The sequence below is a fragment of the Mustela putorius genome, unplaced genomic scaffold, assembly GCF_011764305.1.
Source record: "Mustela putorius furo isolate JIRA1106 unplaced genomic scaffold, ASM1176430v1.1 tig00003923_pilon_pilon_pilon, whole genome shotgun sequence".
NCBI classification, from domain to species: Eukaryota; Metazoa; Chordata; class Mammalia; order Carnivora; family Mustelidae; genus Mustela; species Mustela putorius.
The window spans coordinates 10,367,568-10,383,365 of record NW_025422068.1 but is presented as its reverse complement, the minus strand read 5'-3'; the positions used below and the strand labels follow the sequence as shown (position 1 = coordinate 10,383,365).

The 15,798-nt window shown below is 43.4% G+C and overlaps 1 protein-coding gene across 3 annotated transcripts in view; it reads left to right on the top strand.

Annotated features, from left to right (window-relative positions):
• Window positions 1-15,798, top strand: part of RNF130 (ring finger protein 130) — a 133,698-nt gene that overhangs the window by 100,224 nt on the left and 17,676 nt on the right. For 2 of the 3 annotated variants that reach the window (XM_045069344.1, XM_045069342.1), the window contains one exon: window positions 2,698-2,892. The exons of the other annotated variant lie outside the window; for it this stretch is intronic. In XM_045069344.1, coding sequence (XP_044925279.1) covers window positions 2,698-2,702 — 5 coding nt within the window. In that variant the 3' untranslated portion in view covers window positions 2,703-2,892. Of the gene's footprint in view, window positions 1-2,697; window positions 2,893-15,798 lie in introns of those variants that run through there. 3 annotated transcript variants of the gene reach the window in all.

The following is a 15,798-nucleotide window of genomic DNA, read 5'->3' as shown; positions in this document are numbered from 1 at the left end:
GGGGACCAGCCAGTGCAGGCAGAGGGTGGGCTTACATGGGGTTCAGGAGCTCTGGGGCACCCGCAGGAAAGTAGAGCGCCGCCAAAGACTAAGAAGAGCTTCATGCCAGTTGGCAGGGCCCATCCGCGACTGGGGTGCCCTGAAAGCTAGGAAGTTGCTAGGACCTAATGCAGACAGAAACGAGTTGCAGGGCTGGCGCTGTTCGGAGGCAGACCCCACAGCCTGTGGAGGGTAAGAGTTTCCTTCCAGTTCTGAGAGCGCTTCTTCGGTTGTCTGTCCTGAAGGGTCTTTTCCTTGGATGGATCCGCACCCGACAGGAGGGGTCGTGTGCCCTCCCCGTGGCTGGCTGCCTCTTTTAGAACCTTAAGTATCAGGACCAATGACTTTAAAACTTTCTTTTTTTTCCTTACCCCCTGCTGCTATAAGAACCGCATTTTATGGGGCGCCTGGGTGGCTCAGTGGGTTAAAGCCTCTGCCTTCAGCTCAGGTCATGATCCCAGGGTCCTGGGATCGAGCCCCGCATCAGGCTCTGCTCCGCAGGGAGGCTGCTTTCTCCCTTTCTCTCTCTGCCTGCCTCTCTGCCTACTTATGATTTCTCTCTCTGTGTCAAATAAATAAAATCTTTAAAAAAAAAACAAAACGCATCTTACATTGTGGGACCCGTATGTACACATGTGTAACTGGAACAGGTTTCACAAACGTTTTCCTCAGCATGTGCAGTGTCTGCTGATCTTTTCTCTGTACCTGGTTGTTAAGGCTGCTTGGGACCCCACGTTGCTCTTATGGTCCAGTAACAGGCGGCAGGCTGCGGTTTGAGAAACAGACCTAAAACCTGAATTTCTGGTTCTCAGCCGAGTACTTCTGGCTTCCACCGGCATCCATGGCGGATTGTTTATTTTTTCTAAGGCAGCCTTCGTGTAGCAATGCCAACGAAGATTTGAACTTGTCCCCATATCCTCTTCTTTCTGTTAGTACTGACTTCTCCTTTTAGTCACTCGGAGCATAAGATATATACACAAAATAAACCCAGGGGCCAGAGGGGCTGGGGGATCCCCTGAGAAATACCCTAGGAAGAAGGGCTTGTGGTTCAAGCCTGTGTTTCTGGGCCCACCTCTTTACGCTGCTTATCTGTGACCATTCCAGAGAGACATTTACGGGCTCCACATCACATGGTGGAAGGAGCTAGCCGGCTTTCTGGAAATGTGAACTTTGATGGGACTTCTGCTCTGTCTCCATAGTGGTCATTTCTGGTTTTCACAAGTACCTTTAATCTTGTGGCTGAATTAGTTTATAGTCCTTAGAAGAACAGCCAAATAAATTAGGTATAAAAATCTTGGTTCACCCATTCAAAGTTCTGACCTCTAATATCTGATTTCTCTGAGGAAGTTTTATAAAATCACTGTGTGATCTTCAGCAGAGCTGCAGTGAACAGTCAGGTCCGGAGCTCTGTGAGGAGTGGTGAGTGGCCTTTCTGCGGCTCATTCAGTGTCCCCAGCACCCCCAGGCACCAGGCCTCGCCCTGCAGGGGCACTGTGGGGCAGGGGCTGTCCTGCACGGGGCTTAGGCTTAGGGCGCCCACTGAAGGGACAGGAGAGCCTACAGACAGGGCCCAGCTACTTGGGGTCACGTAGAGGCCACAGAACTGCCACTGTGGCCCAGGGGAGTCATCAAGGTCTTCCTGGAGGAGGTGACTCAGGAACCAGGCCGGGTATAATTACGGCACAAAGAGGAAAAAGTAGAGCAGAGTCAGGGAGTTGTGGGTTTGATGTGTCTGCTGGAAGAGGTGGTGTTGGTAGACCAACTACAGAATTTGGACTGGGTTCTTGTAAATGGCAGGCAGTGTGTCAGGCCTTTCAGCAAAAAGAGGATCTCTGGACGAGAAGTCGCTCTGGCCTATAGAGACTGGAGGCAGGAAGATGGATGAGGTGAAATACTGAGCTGAAGGAGGAAGTCATGAGGAGGAGAGGAAATCAAGAGGGAGCAATGACCAGAGATGAAGAGGTCAGGAACGCAGATATGGAACTGGGCAGAGAGGAGAGAAGAGAAAGCACTGCTAAAGACATGAATTGGGAACCAAGGATGTGAACCAGCTATGCAAGGCTTTGGGGAGCTAGGGCAGTCCCACAGAGCCAGGCTGAAGGGAGCAGCGTTAGCCCAAGACCCCGGGTTCCGTTGGGCTCCCGACTGAGGGACGTGCGTGCACGCAGTCTGGGCAAGTCCACCGAGAGGGCCTTCCCCACTGGAAGCCTGTCCTCTGCAGAATTTGTTTCACAGTAAAGACTGACATTCTTGTTAGTAGCATAAATGGGGGATCCTGTTGCAAAGACACAGACCTAGATTTCAGGGCACACAGCCCTGAGAACATGCATGAAACCAGGAAAAATTGTAAATGATGTCGTAACTGTCTCCTTATTGCTAAACAAGATGCTGTTAGCCTGGGCTTTTCCCCGCAGTCCCACTGGGAGTACACACACACATGTAAGGTGACCGAGCCACTTGACCACAAATCTGAAGCTGCTGAGTTCAGGAAAGTGCCAGGAGCTGACTGGCTTTATCCAGCGGGGCTGGGAAGGCTTTGGGGACAGCCCAAGGCCACCCTTCAGTGAAGATCACTTTCTCTGTTATTTTAAAATATTGGCAACTCTCCTTTAACTAATTCTTGACCTCTGTCTTTTTTTTTTCCCTTTCATTCCACAGGGTAGAGTGGTTTTGAAGAAGAAAAAAAAACTGCTTTCTGACTGATTGCCTTGAAGGAAAAAAGAACCTATTTTTGTGCATCATTTACCAATCATGCCACACAAGCGTTTATTTTTAGTACATTTTATTTTTTCATAAAATTGCTAATGCCAAAGCTTTGTATTAAAATAAATAAATAATAAAATAAAAAAAGACCATGCTGTCAAGTGTTATTGACCCACTCATGTCCCAAAGGCCGCCCTGGAGGTCACATACACCCGATTTCGTGTGCATGTGTTCCAGAGAGAGCATGTGCTCACGAATCCCCCCAGAAGGAACCGTGACACTGTTGGCATTTTCACACGGTCCCGACCGTGCCCCAGTGAGACTGGAGCGTGGGCACGTCCTTCGCGGTAATGCCTGCCGGGACCCTCGGTGGGGTTCCTCCGTCTCCCTTTCTTCAGATTCAGTGTCCTCTCTGAGACTCTTACTACTTCGTCAGCCCCACAGCAGCAGGGACATTCAGCTGTGTTGCGCGCCACCACATCCCTTGTGCGTGGTAGAGTGCTTTTGCACATAGTAAGTGCTCAATAAATATTGGTGGGATGAAGCAATGAGTCTAAGGAAAATTTTCCAGAACACACACTGATTAATAATAAATTACATCTGTCCAAGATGGGTTTCCACCTGGTTTGTACAGTATTCTTTAAAAAAAAAAAAAACACAGCAAATTCTAAAAAGCTGGAAAAGAGCAATTTTACGAGTGTAAATGAAATATTTTTGCTGTATTATTGAGGAAAATGTTGAAATATTTTATGTTCTGTTGCATTCTGTGCTTGAGGGGTTATCGGTATGTGTGAACATTTTGAGCAATGAATTCTCCACCTTTTACTTCAGGATCTCTGAGAGATGAGAACTTACTCTCACTGGTAATGGGTTCACTAACCCCAGTCATTCACCAGTCAGTAGGGGGTGAAGGTTTTTATCTTTCGATTCACACACCATAACAATTAACCCTTGCAAAGGATAAGCCATTTCAGTGGTTTTTAGTATATTCACAAGGTAGTGTAACCATCTGTCTAATTCCAGAACATTTGCATCACCCCCAAAAGAAGAAGCCCTATACCCAAGAGCAGTAACCTCTCAGCCCTCCCATCCCCCTGCCAGTCTGGAAACCACAAATCTGCTGTCTATCTCTCTCTGAATCTACCCATTCTAGACTTTTCATAGAAACGGAATCATATAGTATGTAGTCCTTTTCATCTGGCTTCTTTCATGTAGGATAACATCTTCAAGTTTTCCCATGTTGCAGCATGAATCCTGCTGGTTCTTTTTTGTGGCTGAGTAATACTCCGTCATATGGACGCATTCCACATTCTGTTCGTCCATGCTTCCAGTGATGGACATTCATTGTTTCCCTCTTTTGGCTACCATGAATCAGGCTGCTGTGAACATCAGTGGACAAGTTTCTGTGAACATTTTTTCAGTTCTCTCAGGTCTGGAGCGGAATTGCTGGGTCATGTGGTAGCTCTGACTTGTTGAAAAATGGCCAAAATGTTCTCCAGAAGAACTGTAGTTGCATGTTCCCGCCAGCAGTGTACAGAAGTTCGTGTCTCCACATCTTCACTAGCACTTACTATTTTCCTTTTTAAAACCATCTCGTTACAGTTTTGATTTGCATTTCCCTAATGACTAATGATGTTGGGCAGCTTTTCCTGTGCTTGTGGCCCCCTGAATGTCTTCAGAAAAAGTCAGTTTTGAATCCTTTGCCCATTTTATTTTTGATTGGGTGGTATTTTGTTGTAAGTGTCCTTTATATATTCTAGATTACTAGGCCCTTATCAGATATATGGTTTATAAATACTTTATCTTATTCCTTAAGTTGTTCGCTTTCTTGATAGTATCTTTCAAGATACAAGTTTTTAATTTTGATGAAGCCCAGTTTATCTGTTTTTTTTCTTTGGTTTGTGTTTTAGGGATCATGTCTGAGACATTGTCTAATTCAAGGTGACAAAACCAACAGTTCTCTCGTTTAGTTTTCTTGTATTTGGGTCTTTGGCCCATTTTGAGTTAATACATGTATATGGTGTGAGGTAGGGATCCACATTCATTCTTTGCATGTGACTATCCATTTATCCTAGTACCATTTGCTGGACAAATTATTCTTTCCCCCCTTGGAGTGGTCTTGGTACCCTTGTCAAAAGTCAGCTAACTATAATATATGAGTTTATTTCTGGATTCTCAATTCTATTCCACTGGTCTCTCTTTCTGTCCTTGTGTCATTTTCATATGATATTGTTTACTGTTGCTTTGTAGTAAGTTTTTAAGTTGGGAAGTGTGACTCCTCCCAACCTTGTTCTTTTTCAAGATTGTTCTGGCTATCCAGGATCCATGGCATTTCCATATAAATTAAGATCAGTTTTTCAATCTCTGCAAAAAATGCCAGCTGGCATTTTGATAGGGATTATGCTGAATCTGCATTGTTTTAGGTAGTAGTGTCATCTTAACAATATTAAGTCTTTTGAGGTGCCTAGGTGGCTCAATAAGTTAAGCATCCTTCTCTTGATCTCATCTCAGTTCTTGATCTCAAGGTTGTAAGTTCAAGTCTATGCTGGGCATGGAACCTACTTGAATTTTTTTTCTTTTTAAAAGATTTTATTTATTTATTAGATAGAAATCACAAGTAGGCAGAGAGGCAGGCAGAGGGGGGGGCAGGGATGCTGAGCAGAGAGCCCAATGTGGGGCTCGATCCCAGGACCCTGTGATCATGACCTAAGCCGAAGGCAGAGGCTTTAACCCATTGAGCCACTCAGGTGCCCCCCCCAAAAAAAAATTTTTTTAATTCAAAAATATATATATTAGGGCACCTGGGTGTCTCAGTCAGTTATGCATCTGACTTCAACTCAGGTCATGATCTCAGGATCATGAGATCAAACCCTGCTTCAGGCTACCTGCTCAGCAGGGAGTCTGCTGCTCCCTCTCCCTCTGCCCCTTGCTGCATTCATTCATTCTCTGCCTCTGTCTCTCTCTCTCAAATAAATAAAATCCTTTAAAAAACAGTAAAATTAAAAATAGTCTTTCAATCCATGAACAGAAGATATCTTTCTCCATTTATTTAATTTCTATAGAAATATGATTTGTGTACATTGATCTTACATTCTTACTGAACTCATTTACTAGGACTAATAGTCTTTTAGTGGATGCCTTAAAATTTTCTATATAAAAGGTCATCTCTTTGGCAAATAAAGATAGTTTTAACTTATTTCTTTCACCAATCTGGATGGCTTTTATTTTATATTCTTGCTTAATTGACCCTGGCTAGACCTTCCATTAGTAGAATGTTGAATAGAAGTGGAGCAAACAGATATCCATGTGTTGTTTCTGATCTCAGGGAGAAAGATTTCAGACTATCACCATTGAGTATGATGTTAGCTGTGGGATTTTCATAGATGCCCTTTATCAGATTGAAAAAAGTTCCCTTCTAGTTCTAGCTTACTGAGTGTTTTTATCACAACTTTTAAATTTTGTTAAATGCTTTTTCTATGCCTATTGTGATGATTATGTGTGTTTTGTCCCTTATCATAACAATATATTGTATTGATCAATTTTCATAGTATTGAATCAACCTTGCATTCCTGGGATAAATCCCAGTTGGTCACAATGGGACTATGTTTTTATATGTTGCAGATTTCAGGTTGCTGGTATTTGCTGAGGAATATGCATCTATATTCAAAAAAGGTATTGATTGGCCTGTAATTTTCTTGTGATGTCTTTCTTTGGCTTTACTATCAGTGTAGTGCTGGCCGCATATAATGAATTATGAAGTAATTCCTCCTCTGCTGTTTTTTGAAAAGTTTGAGAAGGATTGGTGTTAGTTCTATATAATTATTTGGTAAAATTCACTAGTGAAGCCATTTGGCTGTGGACTTTTCCTTGTGGGAAGTTTTTTGATTACTGACTCTCCCTCTCTTTACCTGTTATAGATCTATTAATATTTTCTATTACTAATTAAGTCAGTTTCTATAGTTTTATCTCTGTAGTAATTTGTTTCATCAAGGTTTTCTAGCTCATTGCCTGTAAGATTCCCTTATGACCTTTTTTTAATTCCTGCAATGTTGGTAGTAATGTCCCCTCTTTCATTCCTGATTTTAGTAACTTGAGTCCTTTTTTGCCTAGTCTATCTAGCTAAAGGTTTGTAAATTTTGACCTTTTCAAAGAACTAACTTTGGGTTTCATTGATTTGCCTATTTTTCTATTTTCTGTTTCATTAATTTTTGCTCAGATCTTTGTTATTTTTTTCCTCTGCTTGCTTTGGGTCTAGTTTTGTTTGTTTTTTTCTTTTTTCTTAAAGTAGAAAATTAGGTTATTAATTTCAGGTCTTTCTTACAAGCACTTACAACTATTAAATTTTCATCCAAGCACAGTTTTGCCCATCCATAAGTTTTAATATGTTGTGGTTTTTGTACATTTATCCTAGAGTATTTTCTACTTTCCCCTGTGGTTTCTCTTTTGATCCATTGGTTATTTAGAATTATGTTGTTTAAACCCCTCATGTTGGAATGCCTGGGTAGCTCAGTTGGTTAAGTGTCCAACTATTGATTTCAGCTCAGGTCATGATCTTGAGGTTTTGGGATCTGGCCCTCATCGGGCTCCACACTGAGTGCAGAGTCTTAGTGTCACTCTCCCTATGATTCTCCCTCCACTTGTGCTTGCTCTCTCACTCTCTCTCAAATAAATTAAATCTTAAAAAAAAAAAAAAACTTTAAAAAATATGTGAATTTCCAAAACTTCCTTCTCATACGGCTTTCTAATTTCAACCTTGTGGTTGGAGAACATGCTTTGTATGATTTTGATCATTTTAAATACATTTAGGCTTGTTTTATGGCCTGACATATAGTCCGTCCGGGAGAATAGTCCATGTGAACCCTGAGAAAAAATATATATTTTTCTACTGAATAAGTGCTCTGTGACATCTGTTAGGTCTATCTGGTTAATAGTGTTGTTCAAACCTTTTTTTCTTCTTTTGTCTACAGCTATCTAGTTCTACCTATTATTGAAAATGGGGGGGTGCCTGGGTGGTTCAGTTGGTTAAGCATATGCCCCTTTAGCTCAGGTCATGATCCCAGGGTCCTGGGATCAAGCCCCTTATTGAATTTTCTGTTTCTCCCTTTAGTTGTATTAGGTTTTGCTTTATGTATTCTGGGGTTCTGTTGTTAGGTTCATATGGGGTTAAAGGATTTCTAGAAGCTACAGAGGTTATTCAGTACATCTTTATCCCTTGAGATTGACTGGTTCAGTTGCTCTCCTGATATTTCCAGCCAACTCTGTGCTAGAGAGTTCAGCTGAATGTTTGACCTTATTCTCTTGAGTGGGCAGTGTTGAGGCTGGCTTCTTCCTTAATACTTACAACTTTTTTTCTTCAAGCAGATTTTCATAAACTAGTAAGATAGTTCCTCCCCACCTCACTTTATCCCGGTGAAAATTAACCTGGTTTGTTGTCTTTGCTCTCTCCTTCCCATTTAAGGTGAATTCTTATTTTCCTTCATCAGCAGTCAGGAGATGTAGGACTGTTTAATGACCATGCCATCGTCTCTATTAGTGTACTTTCACCCTTTTCACATTATTTCAAGCCCTAGGAGAGAGTAAGACTTTTTTTAAATAGTAGGTGCTATTCAGGGCCAAATCTAGAATTTTTATAAGAGTTAAGAAATGAAAATGAGTGAATTAAGAGAATGGAGCTTTCCATCAATCTTAGGGAGGATACATCAACCACTGAAATTTGAATCTGCCGTTTTGTGGCTTTGGGATTTAACTGGCTTCATTAAATTTTTATGTTTCAATTAGTCATGGTCTCTGTAACTATGAAAGTGGTATGTCATGTATCTACATACATGTTATCCTTTGAGTGGGCTTTTTGGTTCCTTAGAACCAGAATTCAAATTTTCATCAAAACCTAGTCGCTAATTTCTTCATAATCACAGTGCTACCAGCTAAAAAGCTTCATGAAATAGAAATGATGTAGGAGGTTGAGTAATTTCTTGTTTATGATGTTAAAAATTAGAAAATGACTAGAAGTTAGTCTGGAATAGATTGATAGCTCAGTTTTAAGCCCTTCTTGGAAAAACCTTGTAATCCTTAAGACATGGGTTATTTCTGTGTTTTTCTTTACACACACCCTCCCCAAAAAAGTGTTTTTCAAGAGTTTTATTTCAAGGCAGCCTCAGTGCTTACAACGGACCAGTGGTGTGTAGGAATACAGTCTGTAGTTCAAAGACCTTCCACAGGAAAGCAGCCCGTGGGTCCTCCCTGATACTCAGGCTTTAGGCATTTATAGCCACTGAAGCCTGGTAGAATGAAATCTAATTTCTCTTCAGCCAGCTGGGTTGTAACTGTAGACTTTTTCAATAGTTCAGGAGAAAGATCCTGGAGGTTCTAGGAAAATATTTGGTTATAGTAAATTCCTTATCAAGACAACTTTAGAATAGAACCTAATAGCAATAAACAAAACAAATCCAGTGGAACTAGAAACTGCTATTCTAGATCTCCTCGGTGAGGCTGAACAGGAGACAGCCAGAAGCTAGCACATGGGATGTGACAGGCACCATGCTGAGTGGTTTATATCCATTATAATTTTTATCTTGGCAATATCCAAATCAGAGAAGAGAGAGTTACTTTCCTCGTTTAGAAATGAAGAAACGAGGCTTTGAGAATGTCCAGAAACTGGGCAAAGCTCACTCACCTATTAAGTGGCAAAGTGAGAAGGAAACCAAGGCAGCCCAGGGGCCGTGTCCCTGACCCCCAGCCACCCTTCAGCCCTGAGACAGTTGGGCCAGAATTTGCTGTGGTGTGTATGGTTCTTTTTTTTTTTTTTTAAGATTTTTTAAAATTTATTTAACAGAGATCACAAGCGGGCAGAGAGGCGGGCAGAGAGAGAGGAAGGGAAGCAGGCTCCCTGCCGAGCAGAGAGCCCAACATGGGGCTTGATCCCAGGACCCTGACATCATGACCTGAGCCGAAGGCAGAGGCTTTAACCCACTGAGCCACCCAGGCACCCCAATGGTTCTTGCCCTTAAGGAATTCACAGGTTCAGGGAAAAACCAGGATGATGGATGCAGGGAACGGTTTGAGGGCTGAGCTCACGTATGGACGCACGTTCTCTTTCTGTAGACGTGTGTATACGTATCTTTAAAGGAAATTATCATAATAATAGCTTACTATGTGGTAGGCTCGCTTTTAAGCATTTCACACGTTAACTCATTTAATCCTCACAACACCCTATTATTAACCCCCATTTTACAGAAAAGGAAACAAGTTTAGAGAAATCCAGTAACTTGCCAGCACTGTGTTCTAAACGCCATTCTGTTTTGCCTTAGAGAAGAATCTCACCAAATAGAAAAGTGATCATGGGATGTCCTGGCAAAGCTTGGTGGTAGGAAAGGCTGAGAAGTGTGATGTCCTTGTGTTTAGGACAAAGCAGGATCGGGAAGAAAGGTGTCCTGGGGCTATCATAAGATCCGTGGCTTTTCCAGTGGGGAGCCTCAAGGTGCATTTTGGAAGGTGTGAATTAGGTGCAGACTGTCTCCTGAAATTAAAATAATGGGTTTACTAAAGAAAGTAGGTAGAGGTGCTGACTTAGAGAACATCCCAGCTGAGAAGGTGCCTTCAGTAGGCAGCAGGCAAGAAATAGGATGGAAACAGTGGGGCCAATGAGAAGTTTCTAGAAACCCCTGGGCAAGGAGATCTCCAGGGGGTGTTTACCCAGCCCGGGAGAGCATCCGTACAAGAGAGCTGCCTCAGTGCATTTAGACCCACTGGGCCAGACTGAGAGAGATGGGGGAAGCACTGAGAACTCGAAAAGGCGGGAAGAAGTCGTAAGAGCTAGGGCGGCCGCTGAACCCGAGTTCAGACTGAGGCTAAGGGAGGGTAAAGGCAAACCCAGGTGAGGAAAAGAGGCCCAGGCTGGATGTGCACAGGTGGTGGCAGCAGACAGGCCAGTCACTGATGGGGCTCCTGGAAACAGGAGAAATCTAGTAAATCCGTTAAACCTATCCAGTGCCCTCACTCTTGTTTTCTTTTTCTCAAAGCTTCTCATGAAGCTGAGGAAAATACAAGGTTGGTCTCGCTTAACCAAGGGGAAAGGGGTCGCTGCACTCTGCCTCAAGATGGCACCCTTTCCCCCCAGAGGTGGGCCCTAAGCTCAGGGCACAGGCAGTTGGGCCTGACTGACCCCTCCCTCCAGGAACCTCCTTTCCCCATGACCCCTACACACCACCCACCACACACCACCCAGGGCTGAAACGAGCAGCCGAGGCAGTTGGACCAGGAAAGCTCATGCAGAACTCCCAAGGCACAAACGGTTTCCTTGGGTTCAGATCCTGAGAGGGGCATTTCATCTGCTTGATCCCAACTACAGTAGAGAGCTGGGGCATCTTAGGGGTTGGAAAGGTTTTATAAAGGGCAGAATCCAAATGACATTTGAAACATGGCTCTGACTCATTGGACCAGGGACCGCCGTAGGGACTTGAGAGGCCTGTGTCCCCATCACTGCAGGGCAGGCGCTCCTGCCTCGGAGCCACAGGCAGAGTCACCCACACTATTTAAATGGCATTTGTTGGGGTGCCTGGGTGGCCCAATGGTTAAGTGTCTGCTTTGAGCTCAGGTCATGATCCCAGAGTCTTGGGATCGAGCCCCACATCTGGCTCCCTGCTCAGCAGGAAGCCTGCTTCTCCCTCTCCCACTCTCCTTGCTTGTGTTCCTTCTCTCACTGTCTCTCTGTCAAATAAATTTTTAAAAATTAAAAAAGATCTTAAAATGAATGAATGCACGCATGAATGAATGGCATTTACTGCAGAGCGTGTATACGTGCATGCTGAGACTTGGGCTCCCAGGCTGAACTGGGCTTCCCGCCCTTGTCCTCCGCAGTTGGAAGTCGGGTGAACAGCCCCAGGCAGATGAGGAGGTTCGCAACCACAGCTCATGCAGAATTCTTGCGGAGTCCCGGCTTGGGGCAAAACAAATTGCATTTGCACCCTCTCTGAGTACTTCACCTACGCTGAGGCCCTGCTAAATAAACTGAAATGCACCAAGTAGCCGCTGCCCAGTGTTTAGATTGCTGTGCGCTGCACGTTCAGATATGTGGTCCGGCTGCTGAGCCGTGAACCTGGGCTCACCCCTTCCTGGCCGGGTTGGTCCCGTAGCCTCTCCCAGCGTCAGCGTCTCCCCCTCAGTGTACCGTCCTCCTCAGTACCATCTGTGAATCCATCTGGTGAGGGGTGTTGACCCGTAGTACTTGTTGCTCCCCTCTGGAGGCACCTGGGTGGCTCAGGTGGTTAAGCATTGCCTTCGGCTCAGGTCATGATCTCCAGGTCCTGGGATCAAGCCCCCCTTGGGCCTCCTGGCTGGCTCAGCAGGGAGTCTGCTACTCCCGATCCTGCTTCTCCTCCTGCTTATGTGCCTTCTCTCTCTTAAATGAATAAATTAAATCTTTAACAAAGGAAGAAAAAATAATTGACCCCTAAAAGTCCATCCCAGTGGGGATGATGGGAAAGCCTTGCCCCAACAACCCCCAGCCCAAGAAGGTCCCCACCCCACTGAGGTTTTGCAGCTGGTCTCCTGCTCAGCATAAGGGTCCATTGAGCACCACTGCCTTTCCCCGATGCTCCTCCAGCAGACCTCCCTTCCAGGTGAGAAGTCAAGCCCTTTGAAAGGACTCTTGGAAAAGCTATCTGGCCTCAAGCACCATTTCCTGTTTTCTAAGAGGGAAGCTTGACTTGAAAATTCTAGTCATTTATCACTTTCAACAGGTGCCCTTACCACAAGGCCCAAGGCGTGGTGATAAAAGAAAGCTTTGCCGCTTGTGAGCACATACAGGGGCCTGATTCTGGAGATAGAGCCTGCGGTGAGGCTAGGAGTTATACAGCGAAGATAGGAGAAAAGGCCTCTCAGGAGGGGGTTGGAGCCTCTACCCACAGCCAGGCACCGCCCCTCCCCCTCAGCTCAGCTGAAGGAAATTCTTGCTGCCTCAGGATAAAGCAGGTGTAAGCATAGTCTAATTTCTTGAAGAAAACACAAGATGCAGATTTATAGATTATACTGTTTACATTAATTATAGGAACACAGGGAGGTTTCCATAGTGAGAGTAGTCCTCGTAAATTGTCAGGTCCTTCAGTTACCTAATTGAGTTGGTCATAGAATAGCACTGAGCATTGAAGACCTGTCTGCCTTCACTTACATAATCTTTTTTAAATTTCTGGGAAAGAAGGAAAAATTTTTTTAAATTTCTGTATTGTGATTTTATGAAAATCAGAGCTGTAGGGGCTCCTGGGTGGCTCAGTCGTTTAGCATCTGCCTTTGGCTCAGGTCATGATCACAGGGTCCTCCAGTGGAGGCCCGATTCAGGCTCCCTGTTTGGTGGGAGGCCTGTTTCTCCCTCTCCCACTCCCCCTGCTTGTGTTCCCTCTCTCACTATGTCTCTTTCTGTCAAATAAATAAATAAAATATTTATAAAAAATAAAATCAGAATTGTTACCAACACCTTCAGAAAGTCCTTGGAAAGTCTTTTTTTTTTTTTTTTTTTCAGAGAGGGAGAGAATCTCAAGCAGGCTGGAAAGTCTCTGAATTTTAATTGAACTTTGATTACCTTAGAAAAAGTATGCCTTCTCATTTACCACAGCCGTTCATTATACAGCATAAAAAAACTCTTAAATCAGTCAATAGTGGGGCACCTGGGTGGCTCAGTGGGTTAAAATCTCTGCCTTCCGCTCGGGTCATGATCCTGGGGTTCTGGGATTGAGCCCTGCATCGGGCTCTCTGCTCGGCAGGGAAGCCTGCTTCCTCCTCTCTCTCTCTCTCTCTCTCTCTCTCTCTCTGCCTGCCTCTCTGCCTACTTGTGATCTCTGCCTGTCAAATAGATAAAATCTTTTTAAAAAATCAGTCCATAATATTGGATCTGGGGAGTTTAAATTAAATTGTATAAATGAGGGGCGCCTGGGTGGCTCAGTGGGTTAAGCTGCTGCCTTCAGCTCAGGTCATGATCCCAGGGTCCTGTGATCGAGCCCCACATCGGGCTCTCTGCTCAAGCAGGGAGCCTGCTTCCCTTCCTCTCTCTCTCTGCCTGCCTCTGCCTACTTGTGATCTCTGTCTATTAAATAAATAAATAAAACCTTTAAAAAATAAATAAATAAAAATAAATTGTATAAATGAATCATATCAATTAAACTTAAGTGTTAAATTTTTTTGCTGCTTGGTCATAACTGCAATCCAAGGTACTTGCTTTTTAAAGAATATAAAACTGAAAGATACCTTTGCTTTGAATTCAGCTTTAGCTGTATCCTACTTCTAGCTTGATGATTTGGGGCCAGTTACTTCGTCTCTCTGTTATAACACACCTATCTTGAAGGGCTGTTGTGAAATTATATAGAAATTATAAGTCTCTCCCTTTTCAGCCCTTGTTCCTTGTATTCAGAAATCATCTAAAATTATTTTCCTGAATAACATGCTAATAGTAAAAAAAAAAAAAGAAAGAAAGAAAGAAAGAAAAGTTCCAAAGTGTACTATATCTCCCTCCTACCATGGTGCCGATCCTGGGCTTCTTCCAGCAATTTCTATTGCCTTGGTGTCATGTGTGCCCTTCCAGGGAGGTTTTGTGCATCTATGAGCATAGTCTCTCAAATGTATTTTGGTAATTGTTAACATGATATACACATTGTTCTTCTCCCAACCAAAAATCTCTTCTGCACATAGTTTTAGGACAAGGTATTGATTGGTCACCAATCTATTAAATTTCCTTTAGCCCAAAAGTTTAAAACCAACAAACAAAGACGATTTTCAGGCTTTCTGCCATATGAAAGAACCCATACCTTATATCCACAGAGGAGGGCCACAGGTGACTTGGGAATCTGGTTAACCATAGCAACAAATTAGCACACAGTTTTTTAAGAATAAATGTAACATCAGTGAAGAAAACTTTATACCATTTAAGTGCAGAAACCTCAGGAAGGGAGCTCACAAATATGGTCACAAGATGCTCTAATGGTTACATTTGTAAGCAGTTAGAACTTGTACTTTTGTGAATGCTTCCTGTCTTCACCTTAACCTTTAAAGTTTCTCCTTAAGTGGCTCTGCTCTACAGAGTTCTGGTCCCTCTTTGCATCTACATGAGCAATTCTCTTAATTTTATCTGAAATTTCTTCTCACAAAAGCTTGCACTTTCAAAGCATAGACAGACTTCCATTTGAAGTTTGCTAGAACTCAATCAGAAAATAACTACTTAACACAATTTGAGACCAAGAATATAGGAAGCAGTGGGTTTGCCAAAACAGAGTATGTGGACCATCATTCTCTTCCTACCCAGTATTTGGCAGTTATTCCACATCAGTGCATATGGATCTGTCTGCCTCATTCTTTTTAAGATTGATAAATGCATTGTATAGTGAATCAGTTCTTAATTGATGGACATTTCAGTTGCCCTAAACATTTTATAATCCTTACAAAGGCTGTATAACTACCAAAACCAGTGATATACACAGAAGTAGCAAGTGATGGTTAATTTGTAGCTTCTTATCTGTGTTTTTTTTTATTTTAAGGTTATTCTTTTTTTTTTTTTTTTTTTGTAATCTCTATATATCCAAAGTAGGGCTCAAACTCATGACTTGAGATCAAAAGTCACACGCTCTTCCAACCAAGCCAGCCAGGAACCCCTCTTGTCTGTTTCTTCATGCAAAAACCCTCTTTATTTCCTGGTAGGGGAGTTAAAACTATGTGGATACAGGGATGCTTGGGTGGCTTAGTCAGTTAAGTATCTGCCTTCAGCTCAAATTATGATCCCAGGGTCCTGGGATCAAGACCCACATAGGGCTCTCTGTTCAGTGGGGAGCCTGCTTCTCTCTCTCCCTCTGCCGGCCACTCTGCCTACCTGTGTCTCTGTCTCTTTCTCTCTCTCAGTCAGTAGCGTTGCCTCTAGTGAACTAGTGCAACTAATAAATAAAATATTAAAAAGAAAACCATCTTGGGGCACCTGGGTGGCTCAGTGGGTTAAAGCCTCTGCCTTTGGCTCAGGTCATGATCCCAGGGTCCTGGGATTGAGCCCCACATCGGGCTCTCTGCTCAGCGAGAGCCTCTCTC